General features: G+C 46.5%; 1 protein-coding gene across 1 annotated transcript in view; it reads right to left on the bottom strand.

Moving 5' to 3' along the window:
* The window catches only part of VPS13D (vacuolar protein sorting 13 homolog D), a 279,559-nt gene that overhangs the window by 255,840 nt on the left and 1,219 nt on the right, over nt 1-22,500 (bottom strand). The window contains exons 2-5 of the mRNA XM_049775406.1: nt 18,038-18,210; nt 10,564-10,641; nt 5,794-5,984; nt 5,622-5,702 (exon numbers count right to left, since the gene is read on the bottom strand). Of these exons, the coding sequence (XP_049631363.1) occupies nt 5,622-5,702; nt 5,794-5,984; nt 10,564-10,641; nt 18,038-18,134 (447 nt within the window). The 5' untranslated portion in view covers nt 18,135-18,210. The remainder of the gene's footprint in view (nt 1-5,621; nt 5,703-5,793; nt 5,985-10,563; nt 10,642-18,037; nt 18,211-22,500) is intronic.

The raw sequence follows: 22,500 nt of genomic DNA, 5'->3' as shown, positions 1-22,500 counted from the left end.
GGCATCATAAATGGTCTCCTGAGCCCTGAGACTACCAGAAGTAATTCCTGAAAGCAGAGCCAGAGTAATCCCTGAGAACCACTGAGTGTGACCCAAAATTAAAAAAAAAAAAAAAAATAGAGAGATACAAAGGGCCAATAATCATGTGAAAAGATACTCAGGAACAAATCATCATGAAAATGCAAATCATGACTATAGTGAGGGACTCCAGCAACCATCGTACCAGGGCTCAAGTACTTGCCTTGCCTGCAGCTGATCCTGATTTGATCCCTGGCACTGCACAGACGTCCAAGCACCACTAGCAGTTTCCAGACAGAAAGCTGGGCCCCCATCCCCCTGGGTATGGGTCAAAGCACCCTCCACAATGAACACAACTCCAGCTGAGTTGTCACTTTCTACATCCGAGTACAGTTAAAATCACCAAACAAGGCTAAGGCAGGGAGGCAGCCAGGTAGTTCCTGCTCTGCACGTGTGAAAGCACCAGACCAGACAGAGATGCAACCAAGCCCCCTTCTGAATTCCTTTCTGGGAAAGTGTCAAGTTGGTGGTTCGAACTTCACCTCCTTATCTTTTCTTTTTTTTCCCCCTTGGGGAAAGAGTGTGTCCATGTGTAGCAGGCAGGGAGAACTCACCTGCTGGTTGACCAGGGCTTACTCCTAGCTCTGCACTCAGGGATCACTCCTGGCAGGGCACCACATGGGGTACTGGGATCAAACCTAGGACCTCCGTTCCTTGGAGCATTTACCAAAAAGGCTTACAATTCTAATTTCTTCTCTGTCCTGAGATGTAAAAGTATGTCCTATAACTAAGATCTGAACATGGCTCCTCTGAAATGAAATCATCGGGAAAGGAAAGGCCTCTTCTCTCTGAGCCTCAGTGTGGGACTTAAATCCAGCTTGCACATGGGGCTGGTCTTAGACTAACAATGACCATCCCTTCACCATTTCTCACCTCTGAAACTCTACCTTGAATATCTTCATTCTCCCTTTTAAAGCTTCGCCCAGTCACCTCTGGGCAAACTGGAATCAAGGAGGAGGAGAAGGAGGAAGAGAAAGAAGAGGAAGAGAAAGATGAAGAGGAAGAAAAGGAAGAGGAAGAGAAAAAGGAAAAGAAAGAGGAGAAGGAGGGAGGAGGAGGATGAAGGAGAAGGAGGAATAAGGACTTCACTTGTAACTGGATTCAAAAAATAAAAAATGCGGGCCAGAGAGATAGCATGGAGGTACAGCATTTGCCTTACATGCAGAAGAACAGTGGTTTGAATCCCGGCATCCCATAAGGTCCCCTGAGCCTGCCAGGAGTGATTTCTGAGTGTGGAGCCAGGAGTAACCCCTGAGCGCTGCTGGGTGTGACCCAAAAACCAAAAAAATAAAAAATAAAAAATGCAGTGGACATGCTGGTGTCAACTGTGATATCTGAAATCTGTATGCATTAAATCCTATCATGAACAGTATTCTAAACATCAATGATAATAAAATATAAAATAAAAAAATTTTAAAAACCGCACTTTACACAAGAAAGACATTTGGATGGTTAAAGAAAAGGGTAGGTTTAATAGTGATGGGATAAAAAAAAAATAAAAACTGTGATTGGATCAAGAGACAAATGACAGGGATGTGTTATAGTCATTTCACAATGTATTCAGATAATTCTAATAATTATGCTATATTCCTGAAACTAACAGAAAATAAATGTTAATTACACTTCAATTTCCGGTCCCATTATGTATAAGTCCATCTATATGAAATGTTTAAAAAGAAAAGTCATTGGGGCCAGAGAGATAGCATGGAGATAAGGCACTTGCCTTGCATGCAGAAGGACAGTGGTTTGAATCTGGCATCCCATATAGTCCCCCGAGTCTGCCAGGAGCGATTTCTGAGCATAGAGCAAGGAGTAACCCCTGAGTGCTGCTAGGTGTGACCAAAAAAAAACAAAAAACAAACAAAAAAAAAAAAGTCATGAAGAGCATAGTGTAGTGGAACAGAGACAGCACAGCAAGCAGGGTGCTTGCTTACGTTGCAGATGGCAAACCCCAGTTTGATCCTCAGCACCCCGTATGGTCCTCTAAGCACCACCAGGAGTAATCTTGGAGCACAGAGCCAGGAATCAGACCTGACCACCACTGGGTGTGGTCCCCCCAATCTTTTTTTTGATTAAAGAAAAAGAACATGGGCCAAAGAGATAACACAGCGCTAGGACGTTTGCCTTGCAAGCAGCCGATCCAGTACAGACAGTGGTTCAAATCCCAGCATCCGATATGGTTCCCTGTGCCTGCCAGGAGCAATCTCGAGTGCAGAGCCAGGAGTAACCCCTGAGCACCGCCGGATGTGATCCAAAAACAAACAAAAAAAAAAGCACATAGCCAGTAGTTGCTGGTGAAAGAGAAAATGGGAGTAACCACTGAACTGAGTATTGAATTTCTCTGGGTGATAACAATGTTGAGTTAATGGTGATTGATGTATAATTTCTAAATATGATAAAAAAAATAGATATGGGGTCAAGAAGATAGTATAGAGGACAAAGAGAATAAGGTGCTCGCCTTGAATGGAGTTGACCCAGATTTAATTCCCAGCACTCGTATTGTCCCCAAACATCACTAGGAATGATCCCTGAGCACCATGAATAACCCCACCAAAAAAAAAAAAAAATAAGAAATGGATTATAGAGAATTCTGAATAGAAAGTACAGAGGCACTTGCCTTGTACCTAGCCAACCAGCATCCCATATAGTTAGTTCCTGGAGCATCAACAAGAGTGATGCTAAGTGCAGAGCAGGAGTAAGCCGTGAGTACTGCCAATTGTATCCCCAAAATTAAAAAAAAGGCAGTAAATAGATTATAGTAGTTAAAGTGTTTGCTTTGCATGAGACAGACTCAGGTTCAATCTCCAGCACCCCATACGGTCCCTGAGCCCATTGAGTGATTCCTGAAAGCAGAAACAAACGTAAGCTCTGTGCACCCCTGGGTATAGCCAAAAAATCACAACAAAAAGTGTTAATTGGGGCTGAAGAGATAGCACAGCTGCATTTGCCTTGCAAGCAGTCAACCTAGGACCTAAGGTGGTTGGTTCGAATCCCCGGCGTCCCATATGGTCCCCCATGCCTGCCAGGAGCTATTTCTGAGCAGAAAGCCAGGAGTAACCCCTGAGCACCACCGGGTGTGGCCCAAAAACCAAAAAAAAAAAAAAAGTGTTAATTTTATGATATATGAACTCATCTATTAAAGGTAAAATAGTAATATTAGGGAATTATTTTTAATTCTGTGACAGCAAAATAAGTGCCTGGAAAAAGGAACTCAACACAGCTACCCAAACATATGGACCATTTTGCCAATATTCCAGGTAAGAAACCAACACCGTCACAATATACAATTGGGGACAGTACTATTCAAACTGTTCTGCTCAAAATGTCGGTTCAAACTGTTCTGTATACACTGTGCTGTCTGGAAGTATAACAACACCAACTGTACTGTACATGTGCACAGAAGACCAAGGACAATATTTGCCTAATACGTGGTCAATCTGGGTTTGATCCGCAGCACCCAAAATAGTACTCCAAGCACTCCAGGAGTGATTTCCTGAGTCAGAAGTAAACTCTAAACATAACCAGATGTGGGCAAAAAAAAAATAAATAAAAATTAAAGCTGTATTGGGCCCGGAGAGATAGCACAGCGGCGTTTGCCTTGCAAGCAGCCGATCCAGGACCAAAGATGATTGGTTCGAATCTCGGTGTCCCACATGGTCCCCCGTGCCTGCCAGGAGCTATTTCTGAGCAGACAGCCAGGAGTAACCCCTGAACACTGCCAGGTATGACCCAAAAACCAAAAAAAAAAAAAAAAAAAAAAAGCTGTACTATATAAACTGTGCTGCTTAGAAACCTCAAAGGACTGTTAAGGAATCTCAACTGTGCTATTTAGGAACCTCAGTGGTACCTCAGACAGGCCTTGAGCCCATTTGTCCTGTGTCATATTGGTATTGCAAGAAAACCCTCAAGGTGATTAAGGAGAGGTTAACTCTTACGACATTTGGGAACGTGAGTTTGAACTCTGACCTAGTTAGCGAGAGAAAAAAAATGTGGTCAATAGCCCTAGCACTATAATTCATCAAACCTCACCACATACTTCATTAAGAGATAAAGAATTTTTATCAGGGCCAGAGAGATAGCAAAGCAGTAGGGTGTTTGCCTTGCAAGTGACCGACCAAGGACTGACATTGGTTTGAATCCCGGCATCCCATGTGGTTACCGTGCCTGCCAGGAGCAATTTCTGAGCAGAGAGCCACGAGTAACCCCTGAGCACTGCCGGGTATGGCCCAAAAAAACAAAAATAAAAAAGAACTTTTATCAGTTGCTCACAATTTGTTGTTTGGGGGGGGGTGGCGGTTTGGGAGAAAGGAACAATCAAGCGGAACTCAAGGAAACCAGGAATAACACTTGACCAATCCACTATACAGTTCAAAGTTAGGGCCATGGATGCCAGAAATTGAAATTAGGTCCTGGCATAGACAAGTCACACATCTCTGGGTTGTTGTTATTGTTTGCTCCTGATTTTATTTTTGTTTGGGTGCCACACCCCGCAATGCTCAGGGATTGCTCCTGGCTCAATACTCAGGAATTACTCCAGATGAGCTCTGAGAACCCTAAGGGATATTAGGGCTCGAACCCGGGTCAGCTACATGCAAGGCAAATGATCTACTTGCTGTACTATTGCTCATGCCGAGTCACGCTCCTCTGAACCCTGAACTACTTCCCCAGCCCCCACAGTTCACTATAAACCCACTAGAACAGAAGGTGCCTCATCTCACAGATAAAGAAACACACCAGAGAGGTCAAGCACAAGATTCAGGCAGGACAAACAGTGCATCCTTTAGCAAGAGGGATTACGAGAGGCAAAGGGAAATTGTGGTGAGCGCAATGCAAGTGAGAGGAAAACTCCTACTCACACTAGCTGATTCGAGAAAAATCTGGGTTGGCCCAGAGTTCGGGACTGGCTTTTCAGGTTTGCACCTTGGCATGGCCTCCCCAGAGGCACACCTAGGCAGCTAGCAACACTCTCGGCACCACATAAGTGGGAGAACGAAGAACTGAGACTTAAGGCACATGCTTGGGGCCTGAGACCGCCCTGTTATGTTTTCACATAAGAAAGACCACAAAGGAGAAGGAAGGAGATTTGGGACATTGGGGATGGGAATTTTGCACTAGTGAAAGGGGCTGGTTCTTTATATGACTGAAACCCAACTACAATCATATTTGTAATCAAGGTTTTTAAATAAAGATGGAAGGAAGGGAGAGAGGGAGGGAGGGAGGGAGGGAGGAAGGAAGGAAGGAAGGAAGGAAGGAAGGAAGGAAGGAAGGAAGGAAGGAAGGAAGGAAGGAAGGAAGGAAGGAAGGAAGGAAGGAAGGAAGGAAGGAAGGAAGACAAGGAGCCAGAGCAACAGCACAGCAGTAGGGCGTTTGCCTTGCACACAGCTAATCCAAGACGGATGGTGGTTCGAACCCCAGCATACCATATGATCCCCGAGCCTGCCAGGAGTGATTTCTGAGCAAAGAGCCAGGAATAACCCCAGAGCGCCGCTTGATGTGACCCAAAAAAAAAAAAAAAAGGAAAAAAGAATGCCGACGAGACCTACTTCAATGTTCTCCACGATCCTGGTAACCACGGAGGCCGTCACTGAATACCAGTAGGATTCCCCCTTCTGCTGGCGCTCGCTCTACAAAGGAGAGAGCCAGGGTTAGCAAAGGCTGTGCCTGCTCACTGAGTCTCCCCACAACTGCACCAGGGACGACGGGGCTCTGCCTTGCCTTCCATTTTTCCTCCAAGGCTTGAAGTAGAGCTTTCTTCCGCTCCCTTTCCAACAGCTTCTCCTTTTCATCATTAAAATCCTGTATTTTTTCAGGGGCTCCAATTAAGTGAAGGCTGGAGATGGATATCACCCAAGGGTCCACATGGGGGCGATAGAAGGGAATCTGCAGGGTTACCTTGCCAATTAAGCCTGAGAGAAGGGGAAAAAAAATCTTATTATTACCTGTCCACATTTTTGTTGTTGTTTTTTGTTTTAGGGGGACCACACCCAGCGGTGCTCAGGGGTTACTCCTGGCTCTGAGCTCAGAAATCACTCCTGGCAGGCTGAGGGACCATATGGGATTCCGGGAATCAAACCAGGTTCGTTCCCACATGGCCCCATGCAAGGCAAATGCCCTACTGCTGTGCTATTCTCCAGCCTCTTTTTTGTTGTTTTCAGTTTTGTGTTGCTTTATTTTTTTTTCTTTTGTGGGGCATATCCTGCAGTGCTCAGGGCTTACTGCTGACTCTGTACTCCAGTATCAATCCCAAGGGAAAAACAAGGCACCATATGGGGTGCCAGGGGTGGAGCCTGAGTCAGCCACATTTAAGGCAAATGCCCTACTTGCTGTAAATGCCCTACTTGCTGTACTATCATTCTGGCCCCATTTCTCTCCTTTCCATTTTTTCGTAAACTGCAAGTTTTCCTTAAGGAGCTACTTTAACTTTTACCCACTGGTTTCCAATTTTAAGAAAACAGGTTTTCGGGGCCAGAGAGATAGCATGGAGGTAAGGCGTTTGCCTTGCATGCAGAAGGCCATCGATTCGAATACCGGCATCCCATATGGTCCCCCGTGCCTGCCAGGAGCAATTTCTGAGCATGAAGCCAGGAGTAACACCTGAGCACTGCCGGGTGTGACCCAAAAACCACACACACACACACAAAAAAAAGGAAAGAAAACAGGTTCTCATCCACATGAAATGAATGTTATTAAGCTGAGGTCTGTAAGAGTAAGACATGGGGTGGGGGACCACGCTCAAAGCGCTAAAGCACATGCTGTGCATGCCAGAGGCATGGGTTCGATCCTCAGCACTGCATAGTTCCCTGAGCACAGCTAGGAGTGAGTGAGCCCAGCACAGAGCCAAGAGCAGTCACTGAGCACTGCCAAGTATGGCCCCCGCAAAAGAAAAAAAACTAAGATTTTCTTAAAGACCAAGTATATGAAATTAGGGGCTGGAAAAAGTTCACCGTGACTCTGCCTTGACTAGCCGGCTGGTAAGAAGTACATACTGGGAGAAGAGGACTTTCAAGGTGTCCCATGTACTCCTAGAACATGTCCACAGAGCCACAGGTACTGAATGTCATAGTGGCACTATTAACACAGAACAGGAAGTGTCAGGCAGGTGTGCTGATGATAAAGCTGAGTGCCCTGGGAGAACTTTCTTTTGCTTTCACTTTTGTTTTGGTTTGAGGTCACACCCAGAGATGCTCAGGGATTCCTCCTAGCTCTGTACTCAGAAATCACTCCTGGCTGTGCTCAGGGAACCATATGGGATGCCGGGGATCAAATCCAGGTCAGAATCATGCAAGGCTAACACTATACCCGCTGTGCTACTGCTCAGCCCTAAAATCAGTTTTCTGTATTACAACTGAAATCAGATACCAGCTCTCACAACCAAGCATTTTAACAATAACTAACAATAATTTATAGCTGGCTGCAATTCCACATTAAGTGGCTTAGGGTAACAGCTGCAGGACAATAAAATACAATTTCTGTTACAGGGCATTTCGTTTTTGCAGGAGGGCATTAAAAAAAGATCACTTTCGGGGCCGGGCGGTGGCGCTGGAGGTAAGGTGCCTGCCTTACCTGCGCTAGCCTAGGAGACGGACCGCGGTTCGATCCCCCGGCGTCCCATATGGTCCCCCAAGCCAGGAGCGACTTCTGAGCGCATAGCCAGGAGTAACCCCTGAGCGTTACCGGGTGTGGCCCAAAAACCAAAAAAAAAAAAAAAAAAAGATCACTTTCATAAAAAGTACTTTGTCATCACCTTTCTCCCAGAACCTCTCCTGGTGCTGATACCCAAACCCTTTGGTTTGGAAGAAGCCTCAGAGCGCCATCCCTCTGGGATTCTCGTGTGTCAGGGTCCCTGCCTGGCCTCTGGCAGTTCACCCAGTACTCCATGTTTACCCTCACTGACTTCAAGAAAGCTGAAATCTCTTGCCTCAGCCTGCATTTGATTTGTACTTTATTGTAATGTGATTAACCCTAAATAAAACAAGAGAAAGACAGGGACCCACTGGCTATAGTGGAACCATGAGGGGGATTTAAACAGGAATGAGGGGCCATTCAAGAGAAAGTATTTTCTTTTTTACTCCATGACCAGCTTTGATTCCTGACCAAAGCAGGTCACAACAGAATCTTCTAGCAAGTGCCAATATTTAATGAGTGGTGAGGCACAGAGCACAGCGATGTCAATTACTACCGTTCCAGCCCCATGATCTGGGCACTAGTCTTAACTCATCTTCCAGTGTTTAGTTTTGGGGTCACACCCTGAGGTGCTTAGAGGCTGCTTGGTGGTGTGTGGGGACCATATGCAGTGCTAAGACTCAAAACTGGATCTGCTGGCAGGCAAGGCCAGGGCTGTGCCTCTTGGGTTCTCTGCAGCCTTCTCATCCCATGTCCACAGTGAGGAAGCACATGGAAGGCCCGGGAACTTTCCCAGGGCCGCACACAAGGCCAGAATAGAGCAGATACGGAACACAAAATCAAATGTTGAGCTGCACAGCCCCAACATAAGGTGAAAGAGACAACAAATGGTCTCTTGGTGATATTTAAAATGAAAACATGGGCCAAAGCGATAGCACAGCAGTAGGGCATTTGCCTTGCACGCAGCCACTTCATCCCCTGTGCCAGCCAGGGGCAATTTCTGAGCACAGAGCCAGGAGTAACCCCTGAGCACCACTGGGTATGACCCAAAAAACAAACAAAAAATAAAAACCTGATGGGGCCAGAGTGATAGCACAGTGGGTAGGATGCTTGCCTTGTACACAGCCAACCCAGATTCAATTCCCAACATCCCATATGAGATCCCCCAAGTCTGCCAGGAGAGATTTCTTTTTTTTTTTTTTTTTTTTTTTTGGTTTTTGGGTCACACCCGGCAGCACACAGGGGTTACTCCTGGCTCTATGCTCAGAAATCGCCCTTGGCAGGCACGGGGGACCATATGGGATGCCGGGATTCGAACCACCGTTCTTCTGCATGCAAGGCAAACGCCTTACCTCCATGCTATCTCTCCAGGCCCATGCCAGGAGAGATTTCTAAGCACAGAGCAGGAGTAACCCCTGAGCACACTGGGTGTGGCAAAAAAAAATTAATTGAATTTAAAAAATAAAATAAGGAGCCAGAGTGATAGCACAGCAGTAGGGCATTTGCCTGGCTGACCCAGGACAGACCAGGGTTCAATTCCTGGCATCCCAGATGGTCTCCGAGCCTGCCATGAGTGATTTCTGAGCACAAAACCAGGAGTAACCCGAGCGCCGCTGGTTGTGGCCCAAAAACCAAAAATAGTAATAATAATAAAATAAAAACCTGGAACTCAGAAAGAACCTCCTCTTTCTAGAATACTTTGGTAGACTAATAGAATACCTTAGTATTCTACTAAAGACAGACTTAAGAATTCTAAACATAGGTGCTGGAACGCTAGTACAGTACAGTCTGTAGGTATTTATTTGCCTTGCACATGGGACAACCTAGGTTCAATCCCCAGCATGACATGTGGTCCCCAGAACACCACCAAGAGTTCAGGGCCAGGAGTAATCCTTGAGCACTGCCTGGTGTGGCCCAAAAACAAAACAAATGGGCCGGAGAAACAGCACAGTGGTAGGGCATTTGTCTTGCATGCAGCCAATCCAGGACAGAAGGTGGTTCGAATCCCAGCATCCCATGAGGTCCCCCATGCTTGCCAGGAGCAATTTTTTTTTAACATTTTTTTTGGGGGGTGGGGGGAACCACACCCAGTGACTCTCAGGGGTTACTCCTGGCTATGCACTCAGAAATCGCTCCTGGCTTGGGGGACCATATGGGATGCCAGGGGATGGAACCAAGGTCCATCCTAGGTCAGCCGCATACAAGGCAAATGCCCTACCGCTGCGCCACCACTCCGGCCCCCAGGAGTGATTTCTGAGCATAAAGCCAGGTGTAATCCCTGAGCACCGCTAGGTGTAAACCAAAAACCTAAAAAAAAAAAAAAACTCCTGCAGATCTTATTAAATGCACAGGTTTTGTAACATATGACACCCCCTTGGAGATTTGAGGTCAGCAGTAAGCTGACCTCTCCCCCACCAGCCAAGGTGATCCTGCCACTATTCTCCTAGAGCAGCGTTTTTCAACTAGTGTGTCATGGGGAAAATTCCAATTTCATCCATAACAGGCAGTTTCGGCTCACAAATAGACCAATCGTTAGATTATTTCATAATAAAGTAATTATAAAAGAATTTCTTTGTGATTATTTGATTCCTATTCAAGAGAATTACTTTATATACAGTCAATATAGGCACAGTTCAATTTTTTTAACACTTTCTAATGGTGATGTGCCTCGTGACTTTTTTTTATGAAAAAAGTGTGCCTTTGCACAAAAAGGTTGAAAAACACTGTTCTAGAGTCACACTTCTGAGACCAGTCAAAGTGCCCCCACTTCCTCTCCCGCTCCTTCCTGGTCACAGACCCCCAACTCCAGCTAGGCCTGCCAGGTGTTCCAAACAAGGCTCTCTCCCCTTTTGTTCCACATACCAGCTTTGACTTCAAATGGTAATTCCAGTTCTTTCAAGGCATCTTTCTTTAATGGCAAGTTTTCTAACTCAACAGCACCTGAAAAATAAAAAAAAAGTTAAAAAAATTTCAGGAAAAATTCACTCAACAAATGAGACCAATACTTACTCTGTGCAAATCATGAAAAGTGGGGGTGGAGGGGAGCCTAGAGAAATGGCTCAGCAGGCTGGAGTAGAGGTTCTGCATGCAGGAGGTCCAGGTTCAATCCCCAAGACCATACAATTCAAAAATCCCTTCTTCACACCTATATTCATTGCAGCGCTACTTACAATAGCCAGATTCTGGGAACAACCAAGATGCATGAATGGCTAAAGAAACTGTGGTACATATACACAATGGAATATTATGCAGCCATCAGGAGAGATGAAGTCATGAAATTTTCCTACATACATAGAATCTATTATGTTAAGTGAAATAAGTCAGAGGGAGCGAGATAGACGCGGAATAGTCTCACTCATCTATGGGTTTTAAGAAAAATTAAAGACATTACTGTAGGGGGCCGGGCGGTGGCGCTAGAGGTAAGGTGCCTGCCTTGCCTGCGCTAGCCTTGGACGGACCGCGGTTCGATCCCCCAGCATCCCATATGGTCGTCCCCCAAGCCAGGAGCAACTTCTGAGCACATAACCAGGAGTAACCCCTGAACATTACCGGGTGTGGCCCAAAAACCAAAAAAAAAAAAAAAAAAAGACATTACTGTAATAAGGCCCAGAGACAATAGAGTCAAGTGCTGGAAGGACTGGCTCACAATTTGAAGCTCACCACAAAGAGTGGTGAACTCTGTTAGGGAAATAACTACACTAACAACTAACATGACAATGTTAAAGAATGAGAGAAGTAGAATGCCTGTAGCGAATACAGGCAGGGGTGGGGGAGGTGGGGGGCATTGGTGGTGGGAATGTTGCACTGGTGATGGGGGGTGTTCTGTTTATAACTGAAACCCAGGACCACATGTTCCTCTGAGAACTGAGCCAGGAGTAGTACCTTCAAATGTGGCAACAACAAAATAAAAGAAAAAGAAAAAAGAGTAAAGATGAAGATGAAGAAGAAGAAGAAGAAGAAGAAGGAGAAGGAGGAGGAGGAGGAGGAGGAAGAGGAGGAGGAGGAGGAGGAGGAAGAGGCGAGATGGGGGGAGGAAAAGGAGAAAGAGAAGGAGAAGAAGAAGAGGAGGAGGAGGAGGAGGAGAGGAGGAGGAGAAGGAGAAGAAGAAGAAAAGGGGCCAGAGCCATAGCATATGGTCCACCCAGGTTTGATCCCCAGCAATCCCAGGTGATCCCCCAAACCTACAAGTAGTTAATTTCTGAGTACATAGCCAGAAATGAGCTCTGAACACTGCCATGCATCATCCAAAATAAAAGGAAAAAGAAGGCTAATGAGCAAGTTTAACATTAATATCTAAAACCTAGTTACAGAGTCCCGGGCAGCTTGCAGTCCTACTCATGTCAACAATTGCTGAGGCTGACTTATTAATAGCTGGGCTTTCCTTCTTCACTCGAGGAGGCTGCACAGATGAAGAAGGGCTGGGTGGTGATCTTTCTTCTCCCAGAAGCCTGCGGCACATGGCTGAAGTGACATGCTACTAGTGCTATCTTTCCGTAGGTGGTTTTTGCAAACACCACCCTCAGCAGTGTGCTCTGGCCATCTGCCAGTTTTCAGGTCCCTGGGTAAGGCCTGTTAACATCAGGGTCTGAGATAAAAGGCAAGATCTTCGGCTCCCTACCAGGCTCTCTCTGAGCCCAAAACATCAAAACCTAAAGGTGCTAACACACATCTCACCCACTCAAGCCCAAGACAGCAGTGAAGTGGAATAAAGCAGACCCTGGAAAGGAAGTACCTGCGTCCCCACCCCAACAGACTCTCCATGTTCTCCCCACACCTCCAACAGCAGGTGTGACACTCAGGCATGGAACGAAGAGGCGCCTCAGGCAGGAAGAAACAGTCTAGGTGTGTCCCAGGCATACCACTGAAGTCACTCATGCACACAGACATCCAGCACCTGCTTTGCCCAGCACCCCAAGACCACAGGACACCCCATCCTCAAGGAGCTGGGGAGACCAACCGCAAAAATTCTGGAAATAGCAGTACAAGGTTATTTCCAGTCATTAAATCTGCCTAAGAGGAGGATTTTCAAAAACAGAAATACAGACCACTGCCACCATTAATGAACCAATACTAGCATCACAGAGAAAGCCAGGAGAAAAAAAAAAAAAAAAAAGCCAGAAGCCATCTCCCCTGGCAGACAAGTGAACAAATAGTATTTTTCCAAGAAATGATTATTCAAGACTTGGGTATTACTGGCTTTGAAAGAAGTGTTCAAATCTAACAAATAAACAAATGACAATGACCAAACTTAAAATTGTGCCTTCAGGAGCTGGTTTGAAGGGAGTGGTGGTGTCGGCGGACATGGGTGAAAGAAGCTGACAGTAGTAGTGAGATTAGTTTATAAATCACAGAACCTTGGGTTAAAAAAAAAAAATTCATGCTTTTTTTTTTTTTTTTTTCAAATCTAGCAATTTGGCAGGCTCAAACAAAAATGCAGCCAAATGATTTTTCTTACACTTTTAGAACATTTCCCACATGGAGCTCCATAGACCTTAAGATTGATGAGAAGGAAAAGTTATTAGGCCCAGAGAGCCCAGAAAGTACCTTCCTTCCACAGAGGGAAGACATGGACCAAAGATCCCTGATAATCTGGGAGTGACTGGCAGGGGAAGGCTCACAGCTCCCCCCTCCTCGGAAGCATCATCACCAGCGTCTGAGTCACTTGTCCTATTTCTCAATACCCAAATCTGTAAGAGACAGATAAGTCTCGCTTTCCCTGGCTGCTGCACAGTCTGGGAAACAAAGAAGCAGAGGTATAGATCCGTACCATGAAAAATTAAACCAGTTCAAGTGCATGGGGAGGGAGATGGTCGTGAAAGGAGAAAGGTCAAAAAAGGAGTAGAAAGAGTGGCCTAGAGCTGGTCTTGAAAAAAGAGACACCCTTAACAACTGGGTTAAGCCTGTAGGTTCCCATCTCTCTCTAATAAGTACCCACAACTGGCCCAGCTGGAAAGGTCCCTTCCAGGCCAAGAGCCCTGAGTATTAACTTAATGTCTTCATTTTGGGGTTTGGAGCCATGCCTGGGTGTGCTCAGGGCTTACTCTTGGCTGTGCACTCAGGTAGCACTCCTGGCTGGTCTAAGGCAACCATATGGGGTGCCAGGGATTGAAACCGGGTCAGCCATGGGCCAGACCAGAGCTTTGCCCATTGTCCCATGTCTGCAGCAGGGAGGAAGGAAGAACACTTTGCCAAAACATCAGAGCACCGGGGTGAAGAAGTGCCTAAGTTCTTCAGATCCTCCAGATGTCAGACAGAGGGTAATGGATGCTCACTGTCAACCCTGGCTAATGGGGAAAAGCCGGGGCATGACCCTCAGCCTGAGCCCTCAGTATCTTCCATCCCTCCTCTTAGTACCCCTCTCTAGCCCAGCATTCCCAAGCCCCAATGGCCAAAGTAAAATCTGCCACGCGACACCTTGGCCCTCACAGACTCCCTCTGCCATGTATCTACCCAGAGTGAGACTACCAGAGAAAAACTGTCCATCATCCTGAAAGGTTTCATATTACACCAGGAAGAGTTCCAAGCTCCGAGATCTATGTTACTTTGCCCAGCTTTGGAAGTTTAGGAAAAAATCAATACCATCTTCAGGGGCCAGAGAAACAGTACAGCCAGTACAGGGCACTCGCAGCCAACCTGGGTTCAATCTTTGGCATCCCAAATAGTCCCCAGTGGGGACGAGATATAGCACAGCAGGGAGGGCACTTGCTGACCTGGGTTCGATCCCTGGTATTCCATGTATTCCATATGGTGCCCCCCACCCCCAAGTCAGGAGAGATTCCAGGCCAGGAGTAAGCCCTAAACTTTGCTGGGTGTACCCCCCATGGAAAAAAAAAAAAAAAAAAACAACCAAATAGTTCCCAGAGCACTGCAAGGAGTCATTCCTGAAGGCAGTGCCAGGAGGAAGCCATGAGCATCACCAGATGTGGCCAAAAAATCGAAAATAAATAAATAAGTAATGAATACCACCTTCACCTTCACTTTTCAGAAAGAGAAGCTGCAGCACGAATAATTTGAGCCATTTCCCCCAAATGACTGGCAAGTGGAAGGCCTGGATTCAGCCCAGAGAGCTGTCAAACCCCCAAGTTTCTCAACCAGGACTTCACTTCCTCTACTGTGTCCCAAGCTGTCTAGTCGACCAAGGACCCTCCGTCCTCGCCGTAATTACGTCATCAAGATCAACAAGTATCAGGCCAGTAAGAGCGACAGCACAGCAGGTAGGGCATTTGCCTTGCATGATGCTACCCCAGGTAGCATCTGAGTGCAGAGCCAGAAGTTATCCTTGAGCATCACTGGGTGTGGTTTCCTGCCCCCCCCCCCCAAAAAAAAGACCTAGAGTGCACATTCTGTGTGTATGGGGTAGGGACAACATACGACATTGGATGGCCCAAATTTGATCTCCTGAATCAAGTATTTTGCAACACAGCCAGGCTCTGCGCTGGGAAGAGACCTGGGACCACTGGGTGTGGTCCCAAAACAAAATCAACAAAAATATGAATTCTGCCCAAACTGGTGTATCTAAGTACAAAACTTTTTTTTTTTTTTTTTTTTTTTTGCTTTTTGGGCCACACCCGGTGACCCCAGGGGTTTTTCCTGGCTATGCGCTCAGAAATCACTCCAGATTTGGGGGACCATATGGGATGCTAGGGATCGAAACGCGGTCCATCCTAGGTCAGCACATGCAAGGCAAACGCCCTACCGTTTGTGCTACTGCTCCGGCCAGCAAAACGTATTTTTCTTTTGAGACACATTCCTCAAATTCACAGGTTTATTAAAAAAAAGAACTTTATTTTTTCCTGGGGTGTGTGTATATGTGTGTGTTGACCCACACTTCGATGTACTTAGGGTTAACTCCCGTATCTTCAGGGATCACTTCCTGAAGTGGCTCGGGGGAACCATCTGTGACACAGAAATGGAATCTGCTGTAAGGCATCGTCCCCGTTTTCTATTGTATTTTTATCTAGATAGACAATGTTTTTCCAAAAGGAGTGAAGTGGGCCTCGAGGAATGGCATAGAGGGGAGGGCACTCGCCTTGCACACATTTGACCGGAGTTTGATCCCTGGCATTCTTTATGGGCTCCCAAGCCTCACCACTTGTGATTCCTGAGCACAGAGCCATTGCTAGTTGTGGCCAAAAAAAAAAAAATTTACATTTTTTTAAAAAGGGCATGAACCCTGGGGCCAGCACATAGCACAGCGGTATGGCATTTGCCTTGCACGCAGCTAACCCAGGACAGACCTAGGTTACAACCCTGGCATCCGATATGGTCTCCCAAGCAAGGAGTGATCTAAGTGTACAGCCAAGAAGCAACCTCTAAGCGTCACTGGGTGTGGCCCAAAAAACAAAAAATAAATAATAAAAAAAAAATAAAGAAGGCATGAACTATGCTTCTCCATCCTGCAGACCAGCTGTATCTTCTTTGCTAAAATGTTTCATTTTTCTGGGGTCAAAATGATAACACAGCAGAAGGGCGCTTGCCTTGCACAGCTGCAGACCAAGGACAGACCCAGGTTCGATTAGGCATCCCATATGGCCCTCCAAGCCTGCCAGGGGCGATTTCTGAGCACCGCAGATGTGATCCCCTCAAAAAATAGTGTCATTTTTCCGTTAAGCTAAAGGAACTCACAATGCAATTTTCCAATTCCGATTCCAATTCAGCAGGTTGCATTTGCCAAGTATCTATAGGCTTACAAGGGCTAAAATGTGTTAAGTTTTAGGCATTTTGCTAGAAAGTAAGACAAGGATTCCAAAAATTATGTCAGACTTCACAGCTAGGGGTCTGAACTATATATAGTACAGCAAGGAGGGTGTTTGCCTTCACAGGATCAACCTGGGTTCAATCCTCAGCATGCATACAGCTCTCCAGAGCCCACCAGGAATGCTTCCTGAGCACAGAGCCAGGAGTAACCCCAGGACACCATCAGGAGTGGATTAAAAATAATATTTAGGGGCCAGAGAGATAGCACAGCGGTGTTTGCCTTGTAAGCAACCGATCCAGGACCTAAGGTGGTTGGTTCGAATTCCAGTGTCCCATATGGTCCCCCGTGCCTGCCAGGAGCTATTTCTGAGCAGACAACCAGGAGTAACCCATAAGCACCACCGGGTGTGGCCCAAATAATAACAATAATAATAATAATTTTTAAATTTTTCCTGGGATGGGGCACAGAGAAAACACAGCTTTGCCCATGGCTGACCAGGTTCTAGCCTTAGTAACCCATACGGCCCCAAAGCCCACCAGGAGTGATTCCTGAGTACAATGGCCCTTCACTGACTGACTTGCTCACTGAACTAATAAGTGACACAAAGAACTTAAGACTGATGTCAACTGTCACTGCATCACGACTGCCTCCACTGAGCTTCACAAAACCAAAAAGTGGCTTAAGATAAAGCCACCAGGGGCCAGAGATAGCACAGCAGCACAGCAATGGGACATTTACCTTGTAAACAGCAGACCCAGGACCAAGGGTGGTTTGAGTAACCCCTGACAATTGCCAGGTGTGGCCCAAAAACCAAAAAAAAAAAAAAAAAAAGATAAAGCCACCATCCATAGTATTTTAAATAAGTAACTGTTCTCTAAAATCTACAAACACACATATGCATGATTAACTTCTCCTGAAAGAAGTCATATCCACGTCATATCAGAAAACACAGAAGTCTATACTCCAAATACATGCGTATTCCATTTTTTTATCCTCAACACTATAAAGAAATAAATAAATGCTCGTGCATCCTGAATAGAGGAGCTGGGAAGACAACAGGGATGAAGGCGTTTGCCTCACAGCCTCTCCAGCACCTTGCACACCCCAGTTCAAATCCAAGAGCACTGCCAGAGAGCACTCCTGAGCAGAGTCAGGAATAGTCCCTGAGCACCACCATGTGTGGCCCCCAAACCCAAAGCAAACAAACAGCAATGACAAACTGGAAAATAAAAACTAAAGAAAAAAAAAACTGTCTTTAGAGGTTAAAATGCATGTTTAGGGGCTAGGTTGGAGAGACAGGACACCAGTGAGGGCACCTGCCTTGCATGCAGCCAACCCAGATTTAATCTCCAGCCTCCATACGGTCACCAGAGCACAACAGAGCACAGAGCCAGGAGTAAGCTCGGAGCACAGTCAAGTATGGCTCAAAAACAAAACAAAGGAAACAAGGAAAACGAAAAGGAAAAAAAAAAAATTTAAATGCCAGTCTAGGAATATGGCTCCAGTGGGAGAGAGAGGGGACCTACCATGTGTGAGGCTCCGGGATGAGTCCCCAACACCCAACACTAAGTCGATAATCACCAGCAAGCCTGTCCCCAAGCACTGAAAATGCTTTACAAATACATAGATAGGACTCACCTTTCAGCAGTGCAACTGAGAGCTGGTCGGTGTTCAGGTTACTGACGTATTTCCCCAGATAGGTATTGAGAACCCAGGCTACAAGACCTTCCAACATGACTAAATCCTCAAGACAAGGTGTTTAAAAAGCATGGGTCATTCTTTATTTCTCTCTTTCATGGTCACAGAAGAATCTATGAAAGGAAAAAAAGTAAAATCAATAGAAACACCAGATGATTTTCCTAGCTGATTTACAACTCTACCTTCCTGGAATAAGCATGCAAAACACAGATTTAAGGAAAGATGGAGAGAGAGACACTGTAAAACCCCACTAAGAGACTGGGGTTGAAGTGGGGAAATATCAAACCAAATTGATCTCTGTACTGATCCAGCTGCAAGAAATAGTCACACATTTATCAAAAATTATCTAGAATTCACCTGTGTGTCCTTTTGTTTGTTTTGGGATTTTGTTTTTTGTTTTTTTGGGGGTTTTTTTGGGTTTTCTTTGGGGGAGGTCACACCCAGCAGCGTTCGGGGATTATTCCTGGCTCTATGCTCAGAAATCGCTCCTGGCAGGCTCAGGGGACCATATGGGATGCCGGGATTTGAACCACTGACCTTCTGCATGCAAGGTGAACGCCTTACCTCCATGCTATCTCTCCGGCCCCCTTGTGTATCCTTTTTATGTATCTGATAAGTGCTTGTTTTTAGTGAGTCCACCCTGACTTGAGGTTTTCTTCCAGGTGTGATACAGTAATATCTAGAGATATTTGCAAGGATGGGGGATCCCACACTAGCAATGTTCAGGACTTACTCCTGGCTCTGCACTCAACGATCATTCCTAGTCATGCTCAGGAAACTTCCTCCTCTTCTTCCTCCTCCTCTTCCAACTCCTCTTCCCCTGCTTTTCTCCACTCCCCAAAGGGTTTCCTTCCCACCCTAAGCCCCCACCCCCACCCCGCACCTACATAGAGACATTTTTTATCATCAGAACAGGGAGTTGCTATTTGGATCTTATGGATCAAGACCAGAGATGATGCTAAACATAGCACAATGCACATGACAGACTTCCTGCAGCAAGGAATTACTAGCTAAAAAAAAAAATCCGGCCGGGCGGTGGCGCTAGAGGTAAGGTGCCTGCCTTGCCTGCGCTAGCCTCCGACGGACCACGGTTCGATCCCCCGGCATCCCATATGGTCCCCCAAGCCAGGAGCGACTTCTGAGCACATAGCCAGGAGTAACCCCTGAGCATCACCGGGTGTGGCCCAAAAACCAAAAAAAAAAAAAAAAATCCTGTTCTGGGTTAAAGCAAAAAATACCAAATACCCTAAAAGGTTGGGGAAGTGGCTCAGCATTTACTTGCCTAATGTATGTGGGGCCCTGAGTTCAATCCCCAGCACCAGGAAGGAAAAATAATTATATTTCATATATGTATATATATACACACACGCGCGCGCACACACACACTTTATCTAAAAGGGGCTAAGGACAGGGATATATGGCTCAGTGGTGAAGCATTTAGTTTACATGTGTCAAGTTCTAGGTTTGACTTCCAATACCCCCAAGAAACAGCATGAATGAACTTCCCACTCTGCTATGACCCTTCTGAAGCCAGATCTCCGGCAATTCTGCAAGTGTGTTGTTCCCCAGAGTGGCTATAATAAGTGGGAAGGAGAAGACAGTGCCATATACTGTTCTATATACCCCCAGAAGCCCTTCGGTTCCTGCCACACTCAGTACTAAATTACTATCTACAATAATGACTGATGTTTACAAATATTGCCCAAAATAAAGTGTTTTTTTTTTAATATTCAGAAAAAGTTACAATGAGGAAACTTGCAACACAAAAGTTTGCCTGATCACTGGTTCGAATTCCAGCGTCCCATATGGTCCCTCGTGCCTGCCAGGAGCAATTTCTGAGCATGGAGCCAGGAGTAACCCCTGAGCACTGCTGGGTGTGACCCAAAAACCACCAAAAAAAAAAAGTTTGCCTGAGCTCCAGCTCTCACTGTGGGTGGATGGAGGGGGAGCTCCACCAGAGCCCCACACTGGGCATTGAGGGGATCCACAACAGACCAAGGAAGCTGCCTCCGAGCTGCCTTTCTAAGCAGGTGGCCCTGTTCTCCAGGGTTTCTTCTCAAGGCCAGGAGATAGGTTGATACCATGTGACAGCTGTCATCCAACGAGACCCCAGGCACACTCGATTCTGAGCCTACAGGCAGTGTCCCTCACCTGCCAACAATCATGTACTTTCACGTAAGATGAACTTTTTATTTGTAAACCATGATGGGAAGCCAATAATAATTAGCATTTAGTCAAAGTTATTTCTTCCCCTGTAACAAAAAGTATTGATTTGGGAGCAATACCCAGCAGGGCAGGATCAGGGGGCCATAGGGATGGCAGGGATCAAATCCAGGTCAGCTGCATCCAAGACAAAAGCCCTCCCCACTCTCTTGTCTCTCTAGTTCTCCAAAAATCTTTGCCAAGCTACAGTTTGTGTAAAACTAGGACTCTGTGAGCACTGATTGGGTCCATTTATTAAAAAAGAATTCCAGGGGCTGGAGAGATAGCACAGCGGTAGGGTGTTTGCCTTGCATGCAGCCAATCCAGGACAATGGTTCAAATCCCGGCATCCCATATGGTCCCCCGAGCCTGCCAGGAGTGGTTTCTGAGGTCACAGCCAGGAGTAACCCCTAGGGGCCGCCAGGTGAGACCCAAAAACAAAATCAAAAACAAAGAAGAGTTCCAGGAACACTTATTGTTTTGTTTTGTTTTGGGTCTTAAAGTGGGAACTCCAGGACTACTGGGCTCTGCTCAGGCATGGTTCTATGAACCATCTCTCTGGAGTCCAGTGTGTGTGTGTTTGCTTTGGGTCACACCCAAAGATACTCAGGAGTAACTCATGGCTCTACACTCAGGAATTACTCCTGGTGGTGCTTGAGAGACCATAGGAGATGCGAGGGATCAAACCCGAGACTGCAACATGCAAAACAAGCACCCTCCCGGGTGTGGCTCCAACCGACTAACTCGTTTATTTTTTTAATAAGGAATGTTCTGCAATTTGAGTCAAGGAAACATTTCTTTATTACAATTTTGAACAAGTAAATCTGTGAGAACAGAAAGTGAACCTGACTCACCTATCTGAACTATTCTCTCAGGCAAAGGGCCAAAAAGCCTCTGTACTTTGATTTTAGAATTACGGACACTGATTTCAGCTCTCAAGGCCAACAAACCCCCAACTACAAGTGCTCAGGCAGTAAAGGGAAACCACTGGCAGTTTGGACCCAGGAACAAGATCAAATACCTGTCTGTCTGTCTGTCCATCCACCCTTCTGGGCTTCCCCCCAAGGTAGCTGAAGGCAGGACAGACAGTATATGAGGGTGAGCTTTCAAAAGCATCCCTCAGCTCTTGGCATGGACGGCAGGCTGCCGGCTACAGGCTGCCTCAAGGATTCCCTGAAGGAATTTGGCATCAGGAAGGGCTGCCAGACTGGCCGAGTCCCAGGGTGTCGAGGCAATCCAGTATCAGAGATTTGAGGCAAATGCTTGGCACTGACCCCCACCTGGCCACGGCGATGGGGGCAGGTGACACTAGGGGTCAGTCTCAGCACACTGGCAGGCAAACAGCGGGGCATGACCTTGAGCCAAGCCCTTCCCTCGAGAAATAGCCAGGAGAGAGTGGCAAAGAGCCGGCAAGTGGCGCTAGGCGCCCCTCCCAGAGGTGCCAGTTAAGACGCCAGCGACACCGGAAGCGGAGATACAGGGACAGACTGGCAGGTGCCAGTGCAGGTGCCCACAGTGAGGTTCCCCCATCGCCTGTTTTCAGCACCCAAAACCCAGCTCTTGGGGACAGACACCTCCCACAAAGAACCTGGAGGACACCAGGCCGGGAGGGGAGGGCCCTTCCTGGGAAGATTCAACCAGGATGTAATGGGAAGGGGAAGGGCTGGTGGCTTGATAGTCCCAGTCCACAGCCACCCCAAAGGCTGGTGATTTGGACACCCAAAGGTAACTGATCCCATGCCCAAGGAGTCCAGGGGGTGCTCAGACATGAGGTTCCACATGGAGACCACAGCTGGGTGCAATCAAGTGAATGCGCAGATATCCACACATACACTCTCACATCTGCACAGTCACACATCCTCGTGGACGTACCCTCAAATGCACAAGCTTGCTCACGCAAATGCATACATTTGCAAACACATGTACCACTACTCAGCTAACACACTCACGCTCATAGGCAGACTCACACACACACACTCATTCACAGAGGACTGCACATCTTCGCACACTCAAAATCACACACACGTCCACTCACAGACGCTAATAGACACCCAGACTCACACACACACACTCACACATTCACACTGACTGACACAGTCGCGCATAAATACATTCACACATATGCACACGTACTCTGGTATGCTCGGACTCATCCACACACGTATACAAACTCACAGACTGACACACAAAAACCACACTCA

The sequence above is a fragment of the Suncus etruscus genome, chromosome 6 (genome assembly GCF_024139225.1).
Source record: "Suncus etruscus isolate mSunEtr1 chromosome 6, mSunEtr1.pri.cur, whole genome shotgun sequence".
NCBI lineage: Eukaryota > Metazoa > Chordata > Mammalia > Eulipotyphla > Soricidae > Suncus > Suncus etruscus.
The sequence above is the reverse complement of the archived record's forward strand: the minus strand, read 5'-3'. Positions and strand labels throughout refer to the sequence as shown.